This window comes from Macaca fascicularis, chromosome X (genome assembly GCF_037993035.2).
Source record: "Macaca fascicularis isolate 582-1 chromosome X, T2T-MFA8v1.1".
Classification (NCBI taxonomy): Eukaryota; Metazoa; Chordata; class Mammalia; order Primates; family Cercopithecidae; genus Macaca; species Macaca fascicularis.
In genome coordinates, this window is record NC_088395.1 from 124,995,083 (window position 1) to 125,017,412 (window position 22,330).

Below are 22,330 nucleotides of genomic sequence, written 5' to 3' on the forward strand. Positions count from 1 at the left end.
AGTGCCACTTTATGTTTCAGTTTGCATAATAAGGCTTCTTCCTTATACCATAGCCAATTAAAAAAAAAAAAAACTAACACTGATTTAGAAGTTACATTGAAATGAAAAATATAAACTGTTGTCTATTTAGTGCTTGTATTTACATATGTGAGTTAAACTGGTAATAATGCACTGTAACTTGTTTCCAAAAATGTATTTCTGACTTGATTTGCAACAGTCTTTTTTTTTACCCATGATACCACCTCAGGAGGTCCTGATGACATGTGCCCCTGCAATAGATTTTAAACATATAATTAATATATAATTGGGCTGGGCATGGTGGCTCACACCTGTAATTCCAACACTTTGGGAGGCCAAGGCAGGCAGATCACTTGAGGCCAGGAGTTCAAGACCAGCCTATCCCACATGGTGAAACCCCGTCTCCACTAAAAATACAAAAATTAGCTGAGTGTGGTGGCACAGGCCTGTAATACTAGCTATTCGGGAGGCTAAGGCACAAGACTCTCTTGAACCTCAGGGGCAGAGGTTGCAGTGAGCCAAGATCGTGCCACTGCACTGCAGCCTGGGCAACAGAATGAGACTGTGTCTCAAAAATAAAATTAAAAATTATATAATTAATACATAGTAAAATCTTAAACAATTTGATGAATTTTGACAGTTGTATACACCCATGTAACCATGTAATCAGAAACAAAAAAATAGAACATGCCCATTCCTTCGGGAAAGGTTCCCTTGTGCCCATTTCCAGTCAGGCTCCCCACCTTCACCATCTGATTTCTATCACCATGAATTAGTTTTTATGGCATATAAATGGAATCATTCAATATGTACCTTTTTTTTTATCTGACTTCTCTTGTTTAACCTAATATTTTGAGATTCATCCGTATTGTTGGGTATATCAAAAGTTTGTTCTTTTCCATTTTCTTTATATACAAATTTTAAATCCATTCAGTTAATGGGATTTTGAATTGTTTCCAGTTTCAGGTTGTTATGAATAAGTCTACTTTAAACATTCCTATCTATGACTTATTGTTGACATATGCTTTTTTTCTCTTGGGTAAATATCTAGGAGTGGCATTGCTGAATCCTAGGGAAGATATATATTTAACTTTTAAGAAATTTCCGAAGAGCTTCTCAAAGTGGTTGGACCATTTTATACTGTTTGCCAGTAGTAGATGAGAGTTCTATTTGCCCCACATCCTCCCTAGCATCTGATATTGCTAATCTTTTTAAATTTTAGCCATTCTATTAATATTAGATGTGAATCAACATCTCATTGTGGCTTTTATTTGTATTTCCCTAGTAACCGATGATGTCTACCACTTTTTCAGATGTTCATTGGCCTCTTTTATATTTTCTTTTGTGAAATGTTTGTCTTTTATCCATTTTAGAAATCACATTGCCTACTTTTTATTGTTGTTTTGTGGGAGTTCTTTCCTGGATATAAATCCTTTGTCAAGATGTGTGTGTTGTATATTTATTTACCAGCTTCTGACTTGTCCATTCACTTTCTTAATTGAGTCTGTGGTTGAGCAGAAAATTGTGGTTTGGGTTGTAATTGATGAAATCCAGTTTATTATTTTATAATAATTTGTTCTTTTTGTATCTGGTCCCAAAAATCTTTGCCTACCTCAAGATCCTGATAGTGTCGTCCTGTGTTTTCTCCTAGAAACGTTGTTTCCGAGTTTTGTTTAGGTCTGTAATATATTTAAAGTTCATTTGTGAGCATGGAATGAGATAGAGGTCAAAGCTTTTTTTTTTTTTTTTTTTCTGGACAGTTAGGTGGTACATACCATTTGGGGAAAAACAAGACTTTCCTTTTGCCACATTGAATTTACTTTGGCACCTTGGTCAAAAGTTCGTTTCTTCATATTTGTGTGGGCTATTTCTGGATTCTTGGTTCTCTTCCATTGCCCATCTTGATGCCAGTATCACACTTCATTACTATAACTTAAGTCTTGAAATCAGGTAGTGTTAGCCGTCCAGCTTTATTGTTTTTCAAAGTTGTTTTGGCTATTCTACATCCTTTGAATTTCCATATAATCTTTAGAATCGTCTTTTCTATATCCTCAAAATAGCCTGAGAGTGTAGAGTTTAACAATATTGAATTTCTCAATCAATGAACGTTTATTTGGGTTATCTTTAACTGCCAATAATATTTTGTAGTTGTTAGGGTAGAAGTCTTGGGTTAGATTTATTGGTAGATATGTGATGTTTTGATGCTACTGTAAATAATATTGTTTGCTTTTACATTTTCATTTTGTAATATGTTGTTGCTAGTATATAGAAATATAATTGATTTTTTTTTTTTTTTTTTGAGACGGAGTCTCGCTCTGTCGCCGGGGCTGGAGCACAGTGGCCGGATCTCAGCTCACTGCAAGCTCCGCCTCCCGGGTTCACGCCATTCTCCGGCCTCAGCCTCCCGAGTAGCTGGGACTACAGGCGCCCGCCACCTCGCCCGGCTAGTTTTTTGTATTTTTTAGTAGAGACGGGGTTTCACCGTGTTCGCCAGGATGGTCTCCATCTCCTGACCTCGTGATCCGCCCGTCTCGGCCTCCCAAAGTGCTGGGATTACAGGCTTGAGCCACCGCACCCGGCCAATATAATTGATTTTGTATGTTGCTCTTATGTCCTGCAACCTTACTAAGTCTGCTTATTAGTTTCCGTAGTTTGTATGTTTTTTAGGATTTTCTACATACACAATTATGCCATATGCACAGAACAATTTGACTTTTTCTAATCCTGTATGTCTTTTCTCTTTCTCTTGCCTTATTGTACTGGCTAGAACCTTCAGCATAATGTTGGATATAAGTGGTGGGAGCAGACATTCTAACTTGTTCTCAATCTTAGGAGAAACATGTCTAGCCTTTAGATTTTTAGTAAATGCCTTTTATCAGATTGAGGAAGATCTCTTCTGTTCTTTGTTTCTTGAGTTCTTTTTAAATATCATGAATGGATGTTAAGTGTTGTAAATGCTTTTTTCCTGCATCTATTGAAAGAGATATGATTTTTCTCTTTGATTCAGTTTATGTGGTTGTATGTTACATTTTTTTAAATTGTAACCTAACTTTACATTCCTGGGATAATTCATACTAAGTGTGTACCTTATATTTAATTCCCCCAATGTTTGTCCCAAAATTGCTGGAAATTTTAATTTGGCTAGCAGGCATTAATATATAGATATTTTATTCAAGTAGCAACATTTATTTCACATATACTATCCAGTGACACTAAAATAATTACTGGAAAAGCCAATATAAGTAAAATATTGTCCCTACTCTCAAAGAATCACAGCCTATTGGAAAAGTCAGATATGTAGATAATATGTAAATAATGTACAAATATAGTGATAAATCCTTACCAAAAAATTAATGAAATAGAAAAAAAGATGTGTAGTGTCTTGCCTACCCTGTATTGATAAGGAGAAGGATCCTGGAAAAGGTGATACCTAAAGTGTTTTAAAGAGATTAACCAAGTAGAAGGGATTAAAGGGAGGAAGGCACAGCCTGAACAAAGACATAAAGCTAAGACACACCATTGTGATTCAGGGAAACTACTTAGTTCACTGTTGTTATAACATAAAGTACAAAGTTTGGTATGATGAATGATGAGATTATGGAAGTATCAGCCACATCATTGCAAGCTTTGTGTCCCACATGAAGGAGCATGTCCGTTGTTCTGTGAGTGATTCGCAGCCATTGCCAGATTTTAAGAAAGGGAGAGTGACACGCTCAGGTTTGCATTTTAATCAGAACCCTATGGCAGATGTGTGGAAGATGTATTTGAAAGGGCCAAGACTGGAGGCAGGAAGATAAATTAAGAAAAAAAAAATAGGGAAATTTTGCACCTTAGCAATAAGAGAAATGGAGAGAAAGGGTCAGATTTGAGAAATATTTAGGAAGTAAAACTGGCAGGACTTGGTGATGAACTCATTATAGAATGAGTAAAGAAAGAGGGTGTGATAGTTTCATAGATATCTTAGCCTATTTGGGCTTCTGTAACAAAATACCAGAGACTGGGTAGGTTATAAACAACAGAAATGTATTTTTCACTATACTGGAAGCTTAGTAGGTGAAAATAAAGGTGTTGGCTGACTTGGTGTCTGGTGAGGATCCACTTCCTAATTCATACATGGTATCTTCGCACTGCACCCTTATGTGGTGGAAGGGGGTGAGCTAACTATCTGGGGTTCTTTTTATTAGGGTACTAATCCCATTCATGAGGGCTCTGCCCTCATGACTTAGTCATCTCCCAAAGTCTCCACCTCCTAATACACCATCACCTTGGGGGTTAGGATTTTAACATATGAATTCTGAGTAAACACAAACATTCAGGCTGTAGCATTAAGACTGCAACATCAAAGTACCACAAATTAGGTGGCTTAGAACAAGAGAAATTTATTGTCTCACAGTTCTAGAGTCTAGAAATATGCAGTCAAATTGTCAGGGCCATGCTCCCTCTGAAACTCTGGGTAGAAGCCTTCCTTGTCTTCTGGTGGTAAGAGTTGTTCCTTGACTTCCCTTGACTTGTGGCTGCATCACTCCAGTCTCTGCCTCTGTAGTCACATGGTGTTTGCCCTGTGTGTCTCTGTCTTCATATAAAGATACCAGTCATACTGGGTTGGGGCCCACCCTACGCCGGTATTGCTTCAACGATCATATCTGCAATGACTCTGTTTTCAAATAAGGTCACATTCTGAGGTGCTTGGGGTTACAACTTCAACTTACCTTTTTGGGGGACACAATTCAGCCCATAACAGATGATCAAGTCAAAACTGCGCTTAGTTTGCTACCTAAGGGTCTATAGGGTATTGCCACTGGCAAGATAGGAAACACAAGTATAAGAGCTAGATGATGAATTCGATTTTCTAAAGGACATACGGGAAGAGCTGTTTTAGCGATCAGTTCTATAGGTCTGAAGTGCATCTCTTTAAGATAGAAACAGGCTGTTATGACTTATGGGTAGCATCAGTAATTGGCTTCATGTTTTCATGGTTGAGAACATGAGATGATGGTTCACAAAAGAGTTTTATAGCAACTGTTATTCTGGCAGGGCTGGTGATCTCTATCTTGAGCTGTTATCCTATCGTTCTCAGTAATTTTAGAACCATCAGTTGGGAAGTGTTCTTTATCAAAACTGAATCATTTTAATACCAACCCACAAAAATAAAAACTAAAAAAAAATTTAAAACATCGAATCATTTTAATAAACACCTAAATCACCAACACAATATTTGAAAATGTTGCCAATTTTTCTTAAGACTGATATGGGTAAATATTGTTTTAATATAAAAAATAATGGATGTTAGACATTCAGACATCCTCAATTTGGAATAAACAATATATTCCCTTTTTAAAAATATTCTTTCTCTATGTGTTAACATTTGCAACTGTAGTTAACATCTTCATTATGTGAATAAACAAAATAATCATAGTTTACTATTGTTAACATCAATTTTATATTTTTAAGAATGTTTTTAACTTTAAATACTTTAAATATTTGATTTATAAAATATTGTCACACAAGTATGTTCCTTTTGTGCATCTCATTGAATTTAGTACCATCTGTTTGTTTTCTACCAACTTGAAATGCTTCAGAATTTATTTGCCCAAAACTCTAAAACTATTTTTAATTCCTAATTGGATTTTTCTCTTAATGCAGGAAGTCTTGCTGGAGTTGCTAGAACAATGTGTGGATGGCTTATGGAAGGCAGAACGTTATGAAATAATTTCTGAGATTTCCAAGTTGATCATTCCAATTTATGAGAAACGTCGTGAGTTTGAGGTAGACAATTTGAACATTTTTATCATTGACTTACGTATTTTATTTTGGTTTTAGGGAAAACAGTAATATAGTTCTGTTACTATTATTCTACTCGGTGTCCTCTGAAGAATATAAGGTTCATTAGATTATGACTTTTGTATTTTATCATAGAATATAGATAGTCTATCATTTTGACACATTTGTCCAATTTCAAAGTGACAATCCCTAAAAAGGCTATTAAATCCTAAGATTTTTTTAATGTTTTCACCACAAAGGAATGATAAATGTTTGAGATGATACATTTACTAATTACCCTGTTTTGATCATTACACAATGTTGGCATGTGTGGAAATAACATTCCCCCCATAAATTGTACCCCATAAATATGTACAATTACTGTGTGTCAATTAAAAACAACATAAAACTTCCTTTGGTCCTGCTTATGAAAAGAAAATAAAGTGAAACTTAAAAAGTCCTACCTTATATTCATTTATGTTTTCCGAATGAAATTAAGGCTAAAAGATCCAAAATAGAAATTGAGATTTAAATTAGACCAGTGGTTCTGAAAAAAAAAAATTTTTTTTTTTTTGAGATGGAGTCTCACTGTGTTGCCCAGGCTGGAGTGCAGTGGCACAGTCTTGGCTCACTGCAACCTCTACCTCCCAAGTTCAAGCAATTCTCCTGCCTCAGCCTTCCAAGTAGCTGGGATTACAGGCATGCACCACCATGCCCCACTATCTTTGTATTGCTAGTAGAGATGGGGTTTCACCATGTTGGCCAGGCTTGTCTCGAACTCTTGACCTCAAGTGATCCTCCCGCCTTAGCCTCTCAAAGTGCTGGGATTACAGGCATGAGCCACTGTGATGGGCCTGAAAATATTTTCATCTAGCACCCTCCCCTCTTTCTGTCAGAGCACAAAATAATCAGTGTTGTTTTCACTAAACCTTCACTTTAAAAAGCTGTCAAATTTCCATGTTACCCAGGGAAGAGGCATAGACATGATTGTATTCTTTATAATTCAGTGGAGAAACTAAAGGTGCTGGCAGATGACAGTGGGGTGGGTAATAATACACTAGTAATAGCCCTATTATGAGAATTTTAAAATTTTGACTTGCCAAATAAACTATTGATAAAGTATAGTTAATAAAGAATAGTAGTATCATGAACAGCAATTGGTACCAGCACTAAACATGATTTTTTAAATATTCAAGTCTCTTAGTCCATATCATAATTTCTATCGCTGCTGTACTGGGAAGGGATGATTTAGGATTCAAGCCATTTTTAAAAAGCAAGGCAATTTACTCTTAAGTAAAGCAGTTAGGCCTTTCCTTGTTGACAGTTTCTAAGAGTGAACACACATAGATTTAATATAATCTGAGCAGTGTTTTTGTCTCTCCTCCAAACTGGCTCTGATCAAACTCACTTTTTCTTCCTAGATTCTAGGTCTTCCTCTCTTTCTGCCATACATTTGGTGTAAATGGGGCATGCCTGAAAACTCATAGTAGAATCCAAGTGAATATGGTAATAAGCTGAAGTTAAGTATAGGTCATACAGATGGCAAAGAATAGCCTATGAGATAAAACTAGATTTGCCATTACCCCTCCTATCAAAGCATTACATCTGAAGAACCTTTGTAGTAATTTCAAAATAAAGTCCCCATTTTCTGACTCTTAGGATGAAGGAAGTTCTGGCTTTTAGAAACCCAGGTAGCCTTTTGCTACTTAGCCAACCAATAGGGAAGAAAGAAAAATATATCTTCTCTACACATTAAAGAAAATTATGTTTTCTATAGGGGAACTACTCCTATTTCCTTGGAGGGGTGTAAGGGTCTGTATAAATCCCCTAGCACTCTGTATAGATGAAGTAATTGTGTTTAGGACTGATGTAGCTGGAGCGTGGTAGTGCACACCTGTGATCCCGGCCATTTGGGAGGCTGAGGTAGGACGATTGCTTGAGTCCAGGAGATTGAGGCTGCAGTGAGCTATGATTGAGACACTGCACACCAGCCTTGGCTAAAGAACAAGATCCAATCTCAAAACAAAACCAAAAAATAGAACACTGATTTATGCTTTTCCAGTGTATCTCTATGGAATGAGCTGAAAACTATCAGAGATAGCAGCCAAGGTAAGGAAGATTTCCCTCCAATTGAGCTCAATTGTAAAATAGAATATGGGAAGAATTTTAGAGAAAGAAGCTTGTGTGTTCTTCCTTTTTTATTGAGGTGACATTTATATAACATACAATTAACCATTTTAAAGTATAGACGTCAGTGGCATTTAATATATTCACAGTGTTGTGCACCCACCACCTCTTTCTAGTTTTAAAACTCCCCAGAAAAACACTCCATACCTATTAAGTAATTACTCCCCACCCCACTCCCACTTTCCAATAACCACTAACCTGCTTTCTGGATTTGCTTATTCTGGATGTGTCATTTAAAAGGAATACAGATTGAGCCTCCCTAATCTGAAAATTCGAAATCATAAATGCTCCCAAATCTGAAACTGTTTGGGCATGGTCATGATGCTCAGTGGAAATACTCACTGGAACATTTTGGATATCAGATTTTCAGATTAGACATGTTCAGTTGGTAAGTCCAATGCAAATATTTCAAAATCCCAAACACTTCTGGTCCAAAGCATTTCAGATAAGGGATACTCAACCTGTAGTATAATATGTGACCTTTTATGTCTGGCTTCTTTCAGTTAGCAATTTTTTTTTTTTAATTGAGACACAGTCTCACTCTGTCACCCAGGTTGGAGTACAGTGGCACGATCTCAGTCACTGCAACCTCTGCCTCCTGGGCTCAAGTGATCCTGACACCTCAGCCTCCCAAGCTGTGAGGCGCACACCACCACTCCTGGCTAATTTTTGTATTTTTAAGAGAGATGAGGTTTCACCATGTTGTCCAGGCTGGTCTCAAACTCCTGACCTCAAGTGATCCACCTGTCTCAGCCTTCCAAAGTGCTGGGATTACAGGCGTGATCCACTGCACCTGGCCTGTTAGTGTAATATTTAGAGGTTCATGTATCAGTTGTAGCACATATCAGAACTTCATTCTTTTTTGTGGCTGAGTAAGATTCCATTGTATGGATACACTGCAGATTGTTTATCCATTCATCCACTGATGGGCATTTGGGTTGTTTCACCTTTTGTCTATTATGAATAGTGCTGTTGTAAACATTCACATACAAGTTTCTGTGTCGATATATAATTTCAATTCTCTTGAATATATACTAGGGAGTAGAATTGCTGGATCATTTGGTAATTCTATGTTTAACTTTTTGACACCCACGAAGCTGTTTTCCACAGTGGCCGTACCATTTTACATTTCAATCATCAGTGTACTAGGATTCCTATTACTTCATATCATCACCAACATTTGTTATTTTCTGTTCATTTTATTTTGTTTTGTAAAATCCATCCTAGTGCATGTGAAGTGGCACCTCATTGTCTTGGTTTGCATTTCCTTAATGACAGTGAGATTGAGTGATTTTTCGTGTCCTTGGCTGCTTGTACATCTTCTTTGGAGCAATGTCTATTCAGATCTTTTGCCCATTTTTAAAATTGGTTTGCATATATTTTGTTGTTGAGTGGTAAGAAGTCCTTAAATATTCTGGGTACTAAACCCTTATCGGATCTTTGATTTGCATATATTTTTTTCCATTCTGTAGGTCGTCTTTCACATTTTTGATAGTGTTCTTTACACAATGTGCTCTCTTTTTCTGGAAGTGCAGAAAAACATATCCTTTGGAAATATCTGTGAACTTGCATAAAAGCAGCCCTCACTGCAGCTTACACCATTACTTATTGTTATATTTGCATTTTATTTTCCTCTTTAAATACGTGGATTGTTTATTCTCATGTCTCTCTACCTGAGGGCTCAACCAAAGCATTTGGCTGCCCTTTCAGTTAAAAATATTGAGACCCTGTAGAAAATAGTAGTTGATAATACAATATTTCAAAATTAAAAATGTCCATTGAGATGTGAATAAAATGAAGCATGATATTAAAAAGTACAATGTTATTGAGGAACAGAAAACCACATACCGCATGTTCTCACTCATAAGTGGGAGTTGAACAATGAGAACACATGGACACAGAGAGGGCAACAACACACACAGGGCTTGTTGTGGGGTGGGGGGTGGGGGGTGAGGAGAGGGAACTTAGAGGACGGGCCAATAGGTGCAGGAAACCACCATGGCACACATATATCTATGTAACAAACTTGCACTTTCTGCACATGTAGCTCCCCCCCTTTTTTCTTTTAGAAGAAATTTCTTTTAAAAAGAAATACAGTGTTATTTTACCATTTTAAGTTCTACCCTTAGACCTAAAGTTGTTGAGGACTGTCTAATTGTTACAAAGGGAGATGAGTAGGAATGACCCCACCAAGACCATTTTGAAAAGAATATACTGGTGCTTTTTATTCTTGTACATTCATCTTGAAGACATTTAGTAATTAAACAAAAAAACAAAGCTGATTTGTATATTTTTATTTTTCAGAAACTTACTCAAGTTTATAGAACTCTTCATGGAGCTTACACAAAAATTCTGGAAGTTATGCACACAAAAAAGAGACTTTTAGGCACTTTCTTCAGAGTTGCCTTTTATGGCCAAGTAAGTGTACTTGAGTTCATAACGTTTTCCTTTTTAAACATTCACCTTTGAATTACTAGTTTACTGTAGCAGCTAGGATTCTGTCCAGATAGAGTGCCTATTACAACAGCAGAGAGCCTCTTTTGTATGTATAAAGTTCATTTTGGTTCTCATATCTAAATCCTTCAGGTCAGAATACGACAGAGAAGGTTTTGATTTCTGTCAGCTTCATTTTCTGTTAAGCTTTTTAAAGTACATATTAAATATATAGTAGTTAAAACTTTTAAATAAAAAACAGGTAAGTGTACAGGGAAGGAAAAAACCTAGTTTGGAAATCTTCCTCAGACCATATGTTTATATGATTATAAATTTGAAAATTATCAGGAATTTGAAAATTCTCATGTATTTGAAGTTCAAAGGGTAAATACATGCATGGGACTTTTAGTAATATTATTCAAAATGTGTTTCAAAGATATTATCACTAGTTATTTAATAGATTTTCTTTACATGTTGTGTTTGCTCATATTATTTATAAGTTATTATTTGTTTAACTTTATAATAGTCTTTTTTTGAAGAAGAAGATGGAAAGGAGTACATCTATAAAGAACCAAAGCTCACTGGCCTCTCAGAAATTTCCTTGAGACTTGTTAAACTTTATGGTGAAAAGTTTGGCACGGAGAATGTCAAAATAATTCAGGATTCAGACAAGGTAACACATACCCTGCATTTTGAAATCATTATTTGCTAGTTCCAGGCATTGTACATTGCTCCTGACTTTTTCCTTTTTTAACTGGTAGAGAAGCATGAAAATAGAGCTTTCCAGATAATAAAGAACAGGGGTTTTGGAGTCAGAGATAACAGGTTTCAAATCTCTACTCTCTGCCACGCACTAGCTGTGTGACCATGGGGAAGGTACTTAACTCTCTGTGCTTCATCGTTCTTAGTAATAAAGTGGAGATAATAGTAGTAGTATTTTCCTCATGAGGTTGTTGTATGGATTAGATGAGTTAATATACGGAAAGTATAATCACTTTCCTGGTACATAAAAAGCATTCGCTAATAATAACAAGCTAGCGTGCTCACTAAAGGGTTAGATATTATCGTAAATGCTATTGTACATCATGATTCTCCATTACATCATGATTAAAATCCTCTCGGAGCACACATTTTACTCTAAGATGTCCTTGGTTCAGTAATAGTGACTGTAGTTAACATTTGCAATGAAATAGGTTTAGGAGAGATCCTTGAGCCTTGCTCTAAAAGTTATCCATCCCTCTGGGCCCTGCCAAGGCTTAGTGAGAAGGCTTACATCATAGCAAGAGAGGCCCTTTCCTAGGAAATGCATAGTTCTCTATAGACAGGATTTGGGGGAAGCACTGTAGGAATGCCCAACTGTCCTTAGTTGCCTTGGGTATGCCCAGACTTAGAGCTGATTTTTAAGGGTAGGAAGGACATATAAAATTGAAGATTTGTATCCACAGCAATATTTACTGAGTGACTATGATATGCACAGTGCTATGCAGAACACTTAAAAGCTAGCGGGAAGCATCACCATCGTGAAAAAGCCCATGGCTATTGTAAAGACACTTCATTGTCTACCATGAAAATAATCTCTTCACTTTGTAGACTTACATATATCTCTTGGAGATGACTTTGTCTTAAACATAAACCTAAGACATCTAAAAATAGATTTGGTGGTAGTTTCAAACGTAATATATGGCAAACACTCTCTACTTCTTATCAGTTTCACTCTTTTGTGTTGTTTCATTGCATTGAAACAACAGAAGATTTTCTCCCCTTGCAGCCAGATAGTGTTAGACTTGTTCCCACCGTATTGATTACTGTATAAATGGAAAGGTAACGAAAAGTCAGACTTTCTGTGCAACATGCAGTTTTCTACCTTATTCTGCCTCTGAAAACTGGGCCAAAGAATGCTAGTGACAAACCACTATCAGGTGGCTGGACCCCGGATGTTTGTTATGTATCATGTTTTAGTAGTTCCCTATAGGCAACAGGCATAATAAGCAGTTCCTGCTTTTAAAATATATTTATTGTTTTCTCAATGTGCGAAAGTGAAAATTTAAAATACTCTTTTCCCTTGCCAAAGAACAAAATCTGCATAAGGGCAAAGGCAATTTGAAGAGGAGTTTGGCAATGTCTTCCAATATTTTAAATGTATGTGTCCTTGGACCCAGCAATTTCACATTTAACATTTTATCTTGTAGATGTACACATATAAATATATATGGTTTAAGTTGTTCACTGCCACAAAATTTATATAGCAAAAACCTGGAAGCAGTCTAAACGTTTGCTGAAGAAATGGTGGTCTTACCCGTATAATGGATATAACCACCTAGGCATTAAAAAGCACGAGAGATTTGTAAGTGTCCATATGAACCTATCAAGATACATATTTTTTTCTTTTCTTTTTCTTTTTTTTTTTTTTCGAGACAGGATCTCGCTCTGTTGCCCAGGCTGGAGTGCATTGGTGCCATCTTGGCTCACTGCAACCTCTGCCTCCTGGGTTTAAGCAATTCTCCCGCCTCACCCTCCCTAATAGCTGGGATTACAGGCGCCCACCACCACGCCTGGCTAATTTTTGTATTTTTAGTAGAGATGGGGTTTCACCATGTTGGCCAGGATGGTCTCGAACTCCTAACCTCAAGTGATCCACCCGCCTCAGCCTCCCAAAGTTCTGGGATTACAGGCCTGAGCCACTATGCCTTGCCGCTTTTAATTTCTTTCGAGACAGGGTCTGGCTCTGTCGCCCAGGCTGGAGTGCTCTGGCAGGATCACAGCTCACCGCAGCCTTGACCTCCTGGGCTCAAGCGATCCTCCCACCTCAGCTTCTTGAGTAGCTGGGACTACAGGTGTGTACCACCACACCTGGCTAATTTTTGTTTCTTATGTTTTTTTTTTTTTTTTTTTTTTTTGTAGCGATGGGGTCTCACTATGTTGCCTAGGCTGGTCTCAAACTCCTGGGTTCAAGCAATCCTCCTGTCTTAGCCTCCTGAATAGGTGGGAGTACGGGTGTGTTGCCACCATACCTCAGCTAACTTTTTTATGTTTCTTAGAGACAGGATCTTGCTATGTTGCCCAGGCTGGTCTCAATCTCCTGCGCTCAAGCAGTCCTCCTGTCTTGGCCTCCCAAGCCTTGGGACTACAGGCATGAACCACTGCACCTGGCCCCATGTAAATCTTTTAACTAAGCAATTTCTTTTCTAGGAATTTATACTAAGGAAAAAATCAGAAAAAAGTGCACACAGTTTTAAATACAAGGATGTTCATCAGAACTTTATTTACAATAGCAAAAAGTTGGAAAAGAGCCTGTCTCCACTAATGAGAGAATGGTCCAATAAGTCACATTTATCCATATAGCCATTAAAGGTGACTATTGTACAAACTGTTGGCCAGACATGGTGGCTCATGCCTATAATCTCAACACTAGGAGGCTGAGGCAGGAGTATCACTTGAGCCCAAGAGTTCCAAGCTAGCCTCAGCAACACAGCCTCTACAAAAAAAAATTTAAAAATTAGCCAGGTGTGATAGTGCATGTCTGTGGTCCCAGCTACATGGGAAACTGAAGTGGGAGGATCACTTGAGCCCAGGAGGCTGAGGCTGCAATGAGACATGATCACACCACTGCACTTGAGCCTGGGCAACAGAGCAAGACTCCATCTCAAAATAAATAAATACATAAGCTATGATACCTGTGTTTTTATTGAGGTGTAATTCACATAATGCACAATCAAAACAATGTTTAGTATGACCTCAATTTTCTGAATACATATACATAGAAGAAAGATTAGAAGGAAATATATAAAAATGTGAATAATGGGAATTGCTGGGTAGTAGGATTACAGTTGTTTTTTTTTTTTAATTTTATTTTTTTTTATTTATTTTTTTTGAGACGGAGTCTCACCTTGTCACCCAGACTGGAGTGCGGTGGCGCAATCCCGGCTCACTGCAACCTCCGCTTCCCAAGCTCAAGTGATTGTCCTGCCTCAGCCTCCTGAGTAGCTAGGACTACAGGCGCATGCCACCCTGCCCAGCTAATTTTTGTGTTTTTAGTAGAGACGAGGTTTCACCGTGTTGGCCAGGCTGGTCTCAAACTCCTGACCTCAAGTGATCCGCCTGCCTCGGCCTCTTAAAATGCTGGGATTACAGGCATGAGCCACCGTGCCCGGCCAATTACAGTAATTTTTAATTTCTCCATATGTTTCTGTAGTCTCCAAATAGATTGCTGTAACTTCTTTATAATCAGAAGTAAGTGATTTTTAAAAAGAATGAAGACCCCCCCTTTACTGGAAACACAATTATAATGGCAATGTTCCTCACTTGGTCTCAAAGAAGTTAGTAGGTTACCTTATCTCCTTTTCCCTTCCATTGAATAGGATTTAAAAAAATAATAATAAACCGGCCGGGCGCGGTGGCTCAAGCCTGTAATCCCAGCACTTTGGGAGGCCGAGACGGGTGGATCACGAGGTCAGGAGATCGAGACCATCCTGGTGAACACAGTGAAACCCCGTCTCTACTAAAACTACAAAAAACTAGCCGGGCGAGGTGGCGGGCGCCTGTAGTCCCAGCTACTCGGGAGGCTGAGGCAGGAGAATGGCGTGAACCCGGGAGGCGGAGCTTGCAGTGAGCTGAGATCAGGCCACTGCACTCCAGCCTGGGCGACAGAGCGAGACTCCGTCTCAAAAAAAAAAAAAATAATAATAATAATAATAAATTAAATTTTTTTAAAAAACCTTTCTTATTTTATAGGTAAATGCCAAAGAGCTTGATCCAAAATATGCTCATATACAAGTTACTTACGTGAAGCCTTACTTTGATGACAAAGAACTCACAGAAAGAAAGACCGAGTTTGAAAGAAATCATAATATCAGCAGATTTGTTTTCGAGGCCCCTTACACTTTATCAGGCAAAAAACAGGGCTGTATAGAAGAACAGTGCAAACGCCGTACAATCTTGACAAGTAAGTACAGTTTTACATGTTAACTTCTTATTTGTCTTGGTCTTTTTCAGTATACACGAGTAGCAGCTGGCCAGCTGGACCATATAACTGAAATTTTAATTATTATTTGTTCTGCTGTTCAGTTACAAGTTAGCACAAGCACGTCCATGTGATAAACCATCATTTTTCCATATGTCATCTATGATTGCCCAGAGGTGTCTCATAAAGAGAATTTCTCTCTGAATCCTGAAGTACTATATGGGACCCTCAGTCATCTTCTAGATAAAGCATGGGGAGAGTTAAGCACAATAGAGTTTTTTCTTTAATTTGGCTATTTGAACAAATGATTTTCTAAGGACAGTAAATCAATCTTAACATTTTAATAGCTTCAAACTCGTTTCCCTACGTGAAGAAGAGGATTCCTATTAACTGTGAACAGCAGATTAATTTAAAACCAATTGATGTTGCCACTGATGAAATAAAAGACAAAACTGCAGAGCTGCAAAAGCTTTGCTCCTCTGCTGACGTGGACATGATTCAGCTCCAACTTAAATTGCAAGGCTGTGTTTCTGTGCAGGTACGCTGGTCGTCCAACATGTGTTAAATGTTTCTTGATGTTTCTTTTGCTTTTATAAGGGCACAGAGCAAGCATTAATTGTAATTGTGTGTTGGGCACTAACTGAGTGGAAAAACCTGTGCATTATTTTTTATTCACTTAATGAAGATATTACATTGAATTTTTATAAGTTTTGTGTTATGTCAGAGGACTTTAACATAAGTCTGATGACTGTAGCGAAGCCCTGTATGTACATATCAGAAATCACTCACTTACTAGAGTATCATCTTTGTAGATTATTTTCTTTAGTTAATGGTTTTTCGAAATAAACTTGTAATAAGCATATATTTCTCAGATATGGATTTCTTGTATATTTTTGGATTTTTAATAAAAAAGAGAAATGCCAAAACTTCTTTGATTATTGCATTCTGGAAACACTCTAATTTTTCTTCTATTGTAATGTAGGTCAATGCTGGTCCATTAGCATATGCAAGAGCTTTCTTAAATGACAGCCAAGCTAGCAAGTATCCACCTAAGAAAGTGAGTGAGTTGAAAGACATGTTTAGGTAAGTGGTTTATAGTTTTCAGGTTAGACCCGTATTCTTTTTCTCTATTTTCTTCTTTTAAAAAACAGCAAAGTATTGACCAAATGATACCCCTCCAAAAAGGGATATTCTCTGTGGTCTTTTACAATGTCTAAGTGACCTCCTAAGGGCACTTTAAGTAATGAGAAAATGTGTGATCTGTTTCATCCTGCAGGACATTAACAATACCCTAGTGACCCAAGAGATTAAATCTTCCAGTTTACTATATTGCTTTGGATATTTTAAGTGACACAAACACAAGCCTATGTTCCTTACGTGCTTTCCTTCTTCACCCAGTTGACCTCCTGTTACAGCATTTCAGACCATTTGGGGTAGGAATAGAAGTGGGGCAGGAAAGATTGCATATGCTCACTCCAATCCCCTGTCCTTACTTCCACTTGGACACTGCCAAACTAGGGCATGCAATATCTTGTCTTCAGTGAGCAGCTCTGTAAGCTAAGGCATGTATGAATGCTCTTACATTAGAGAAATATCTTTAATATATAAAAGTTTTCATTCAGAAGAAGAGAAACAGTTGAGTAATATGGACTAAGGAGAAAGATGATAACCTATCCACTCATTTGCTCCCGACTTATTTTGTTTACTTTTCCTGTCTGTGTTTTATCAGCTGTTCCAGGGTGCAGAGTAACTAGTAGTCATTCATTCACCAGTATTTATTAATGCCTGGTACATGCAAAAGACTATTAGTTGCTATGACAGGGATATAAAACAAATGGACAGTGAAGTACTTTGTCCCCTAAGACCTACACTCTAATTGTGGACATTAAACATAAACACATGAAATAATGGAAAAATACTTTTATGATAGGTCATCAACTCTCTGTTCTCCTTAGCAGCCCAGGGAAGATCCTTCATACCTGTACCACCCAGCACTATACTAGCCACATAGTAAGCTCAAAATAAATTCTTTTTGAATGAATGACTCATTATCTACAGGTGCAAATTAATGTCAGCACAACTTTAGCTGATAGAATGCCAAGTAAATGATTGAGCAAGTAGGCTTTCCAGAGGGTATGTGTTTTGAGCCAAGTCTTGAAGGAGATAAGAAACAAAACCATAAGGCAAAGGTGGAAAGGAAAGAAGGCATTTCAGATTTAGGAAGAGACATTAATAAATGCATGGTGAGAAAAGAGAGGATTCTGATCTTCTTTCTAGGCAAGCCATGGCTAAACTGAGTTACCAAGTGGATTGTCAGTGAGACTTCCTAAGAATAAATAACAAAACCTTTATCTTTGATATTCATCCATAGGAAATTTATACAAGCATGCAGCATTGCACTTGAACTAAATGAGCGGCTAATTAAAGAAGATCAAGTTGAGTACCATGAAGGGCTAAAGTCAAATTTCAGAGACATGGTAAAAGAATTATCTGACATTATCCATGAGCAGGCAAGTATTAGGGTGACTGAAACTGAAAACATGATCTGCGGGTCCCGAAATTGTTGCTTAGCAAAATATAATGGTTCAAAATGCATAACCTTAAAGTCTATATTTTAAATTTTTTCCATATTATCTTTAATCATTTAAGTGATACAATACAAATAAAATTTGCAGCAATTATCTGAAGTGGTTAGTGATGCGATTATCAGTAAGAAACCATTTTGTTTTTTGTGCTCCAGTGTCATTAGAAGCGAGAGGTTGAACTGAGGTATACCATTATCAAATAGACTACATAGTTTGTTTTTAGAAACTATCTAGTTGATGAGTTTCTATTCCTCATAATGCACAGAAAAAGCAGCAAAAATTCCTCCTTCACAAAAGATGTAAGACAATTGCACATGCTATTTTAAGTGAATATCTACTAGATTACAGTTATTTCATTTGCATGCAGCTTCATGACCTAGTGTTGAACTCTAAATTATTCAAATTGAAAACAAATTATTCAGTTTACTGTTATTACTGTGATCAAGATATTCTGAGTGGCCATTTTATAAAATTTTGTTTTCCTTTTGAAGCATGGATTTTTCAAATCCCACTTGTCTGTATCAGTTATTCCTATAAAACATGGCTATTTCTCTTAGATATAGAGACCAATAATTTAGATTCTTAATATTATGTATTGATAGCTAACCAAGAAAACTCTTAGTTTCTATTGGCTTATATTTATGCAAGCCATCCTGTCATTATGAACCATACTTGGGTGTGCCTTACTTTTGGCAAATGTTGACTTTATAGTGAATTGAGTTTCATATAAGAGAGAGCCACTTTGTAGTCATACACTTTGAGGCATATATTAATACTGAAAAATAAGACAAGTGTTAATGTGTACTGAAATTTGAAATATTCTCTTGAGCTCCATAAACGATTACTTGACAAAAAGTCATGGCTGGATATTTCTTGTCCCCTTTCAATGTAATCTGTTACAGAATACCAGAGTATATAGTCCTTTCAAAAAATTCAATCTTTTGATTTTTTTTTTTTTTCTTTTTTTGAGACAGAGTCTCACTCTGTCGCCCAGGCTGGAGTGCAGTGGCGCAATGTCAGCTCACTGCAACCTCCGCCTCCTGGATTCAAGTGATTCTTCTGCCTCAGCCTTCCGAGTAGCTGGGACTACAGACACGTGCCACCACACCTGGCTAATATTTTGTATTTTTAGTAGAGATTAGGTTTCACCATGTTAGCCAGGATGGTCTCGATCTCCTGACCTCGTGATCCACCTGCCTCGGCCTCCAAAAGTGGTGGGATTACAGGCGTGAGCCACTGCACCTGGCTGCTTTTGATTTTTAAAAGGATTTATATTGTCATAAAGCTATAAATTGCAGTTTTCTTAGATAGAGTTGGGGGTGGTCATTGTAGCATCTGTTGAGTATGTTTCGTAATTTCTTAGCAATAAGTACCCTCCTTGCCTGTCACATCTGACCAGCATAGATAATCAATTATTCATCTCTTAATATTCTAGTATGCTTTCAGATTAGTGTCACAAGTTAATATTTTTGTAAGAGGAAATTTCTCTATTATAAATTTTATTTAAGCCTTATGATTTGTAGCAACACAAATGATATGTCTCAATACTGCCACTATAGATCAGTCTGTGGGCTTAATACTGAAGTTTCACAACTAACTTGAGAACCAAGTATTGAAAGCTTGAGACCTAAGTTAGAACTTTATGGTAAAGAGACTGGATATAATGTATTTACCGTTTTTTACCTCAATCTACTTTAAGTACAAGATTTCTGTTGCCTTTTCTTTGGATTACACAAAATGGATCATTTAAAAAATATTTAAACTAGTATGAATATCTATGTTTATATACTTATTGGAATACAATCTTTAAATTTTATATTTATGAAGTTCTTCCTTTCCAAGAAAAATCTTCTATATCAATTAGCTTATACAATTATAGTGTGTCTTTAGAAATGTGCACTTCAGACTTTTATCTTCATTTGCTATTATTTTCAAGTCTCCAGGGAAGGAACATGGGTATCTGCATGTTTCAAAAGTCCCATAGATGATTCTGAGAACCACTGTGTTAGATCATTCATAAACTCATATCAGAGTCTACCGTTTAGAGCTCTTGTTATAACCATCCGTTAAACAATATTTTAAAGATTGTGTTACCTCGCTTTTTGTTGAATTTTGCATTTTACAGTCTTTGTTTTTCTTAATGAGTAACTAGGTATTTTCTGCTTTTTTGATATGCTGCCTTTGTAATACAGCTGTGAAGACTTAAGTCGGTAATGTTATTCTTTGCTCCCTCTGCTTTCTGTCTTTTTAAATAACTAAGTGTCAGTGATAAATTGAAATATGCCTGCAATTTCATATACACATTCTTTTTTTGGCAATGGCTTCATGATAACCATGCTGATTTCTTTTGTTTTAGATATTACAAGAAGACACGATGCATTCTCCCTGGATGAGCAACACATTACATGTATTTTGTGCAATTAGTGGTACATCGAGTGACCGAGGTTATGGTTCCCCAAGATACGCTGAAGTGTGAGGAAATGCAGATGTACGTGACAATGAGACTGACCTTTCTCAGGAATATTTGGAGCTGTGCAAATGTTAAAATTTAAAGATTTGATATACATGGAGTGTTTCTTCTTGACACCAAAATTTTCATGTGTTCCAACAGGGTGCTTACGTATTTGTAAATAAGCAACTTGAAAGTGCCTGGAAAATTGCACCACTGTGCTTGGTTTGTACTTTTTTAGGTAAATCTATATGCTGAAAAGTAGAGCTCAAAAACAGTAGTTCAATTTGCTTAATTATTGCTTAAAATAATAATGGTACTATGTAAAATTGTATAATGGAATACAATAAAAGGTAAAACTTATTTGTAATTAGAAGTGAAAGAAATAATACTTTGAACTTAGCATTTTTCTTGACAAGAAGCTCAATTCATTATCATAGTAATCTTTGGTAGGAGGAGAAGAAAATTGGTAACATTTCCATAATACATGGACATTTAAAATTGGGGAGATCATTTGAATCCTTGCCAATTAGTAGTCAAGGCTGGGCTAAAGGAACTAAAAGCATTATTTAACAGGAAAATTTCAAAAGGAAAGGATATACTTATAAATATACCAAGCTTAGGCTGGGCGCGGTGGCTCACACCTATAATCCCAACACTTTGGGAGGCTGAGGCAGGCGGATCATGAGGTCAGGAGTTCAAGACGAGCCTGACCAACATGGTGAAACCCCTTCTCTACTAAAAATACAAAAATTCGCCGGGCATGGTGTTGCATGCCTGTAATCCCAGTTACTGAGGAGGCTGAGGCAGGAGAGTCTCGTGAACCCAGGAGGTGGAGGTTGCAGTGAGCCGAGATCACGCCACTGCACTCCAGTCTGGGCAACAGAGTGAGACTCCATATATATAACATACATATAATAGTAAGCTTGAGATAACATATATATATGTTATGATCTGATGATGCCAGGTGATCTTGTAGGTCTCCCTTCTACATACAAGACATGCAAGGGATTTATACAGGGCAAGCAGCATTTGTTGCCAAAGCTTTATCATCTGGGGCCATCTACAAAGCTAAACAAAACATTCCTGAGATTACAGTCAGTACATACCACAGAACTTCAAAGCTTTGACAGCAGTCTGAGGTAGGAATTTGTAATGATTATTTCTTCAGTTATAAAATTAATAAACATTTTGATTAGAACTTAATGGTCGCAGCATGTCTTGGGTCAATGTACAAAACCACCACAGATTTGGCATAGTAGCTTGGGATTATATTTCTATCTATGAAGAAATCTCAGATTGCCTAAATAATTCAGGAGAAACCAAGATGTGAATGACGTTTTTAGCTTGAAGAATTCATATAATTTTGGCTGCCTTCTATGGGAACTTCAGATTCTAGACTTTTTTTTTTTGAGATGGAGTCTCGCTGCAATGCCCAGGCTGGAATGCAATGGCGTGATCTCAGCTCACTGCAACCTCCACTTCCCAGGTTCAAGCGATTCTCCTGCCTCTGCCTCCCAAGTAGCTGGGACTATAGGTGTGCACCAGCACGCCTGGCTAACTTTTATATTTTTAGTAGAGATCGTGTTTCACCATGTTGGCCAGGCTGGTCTCGTACTCCTGACCTCAAATGATCTGCCTGCCTCGGCCTCCCAAAGTGCTGGGTTTACAGGCATGAGCCACCATGCCCGGCTTACACTTACTTTCCTTATGTGGTTTAGCCTATTTTACAGATGAAAAAAACAGTCACTGAAATATAAATGGATTCCACGGGGCCTTGGCTTTTTGAGCACTTTTTGATCAAGTAAATCCTAGAGGTTATGCTCCTGGCCTGGCCATTTTTCTTTTTACTTTTTTGGGGGGACCATTTTTTCTTTCTTTCTTTCTTTCTTTCTTTCTTTTTTTTTTTTTTTTTTTTTTTGAGATGGAGTCTCGCTG

At 37.2% G+C, this 22,330-nt stretch overlaps 1 protein-coding gene across 4 annotated transcripts in view; it reads left to right on the top strand.

Moving 5' to 3' along the window:
* DOCK11 (dedicator of cytokinesis 11) overlaps window positions 1-20,762 on the top strand; it is a 190,581-nt gene extending 169,819 nt beyond the window's left edge. For 3 of the 4 annotated variants that reach the window (XM_005594441.5, XM_005594442.5, XM_074029891.1), the window contains 8 exons: window positions 5,662-5,784; window positions 10,270-10,383; window positions 10,925-11,071; window positions 15,130-15,340; window positions 15,706-15,896; window positions 16,341-16,441; window positions 17,730-17,868; window positions 20,300-20,762. In XM_005594441.5, coding sequence (XP_005594498.3) covers window positions 5,662-5,784; window positions 10,270-10,383; window positions 10,925-11,071; window positions 15,130-15,340; window positions 15,706-15,896; window positions 16,341-16,441; window positions 17,730-17,868; window positions 20,300-20,419 — 1,146 coding nt within the window. In that variant the 3' untranslated portion in view covers window positions 20,420-20,762. Of the gene's footprint in view, window positions 1-5,661; window positions 5,785-10,269; window positions 10,384-10,924; window positions 11,072-15,129; window positions 15,341-15,705; window positions 15,897-16,340; window positions 16,442-17,729; window positions 17,869-20,135; window positions 20,154-20,299 lie in introns of all 4 variants that reach the window. The other variant, XM_045383910.3, reaches the window with a different exon arrangement.
* Window positions 20,763-22,330: the final 1,568 nt, after the last annotated feature.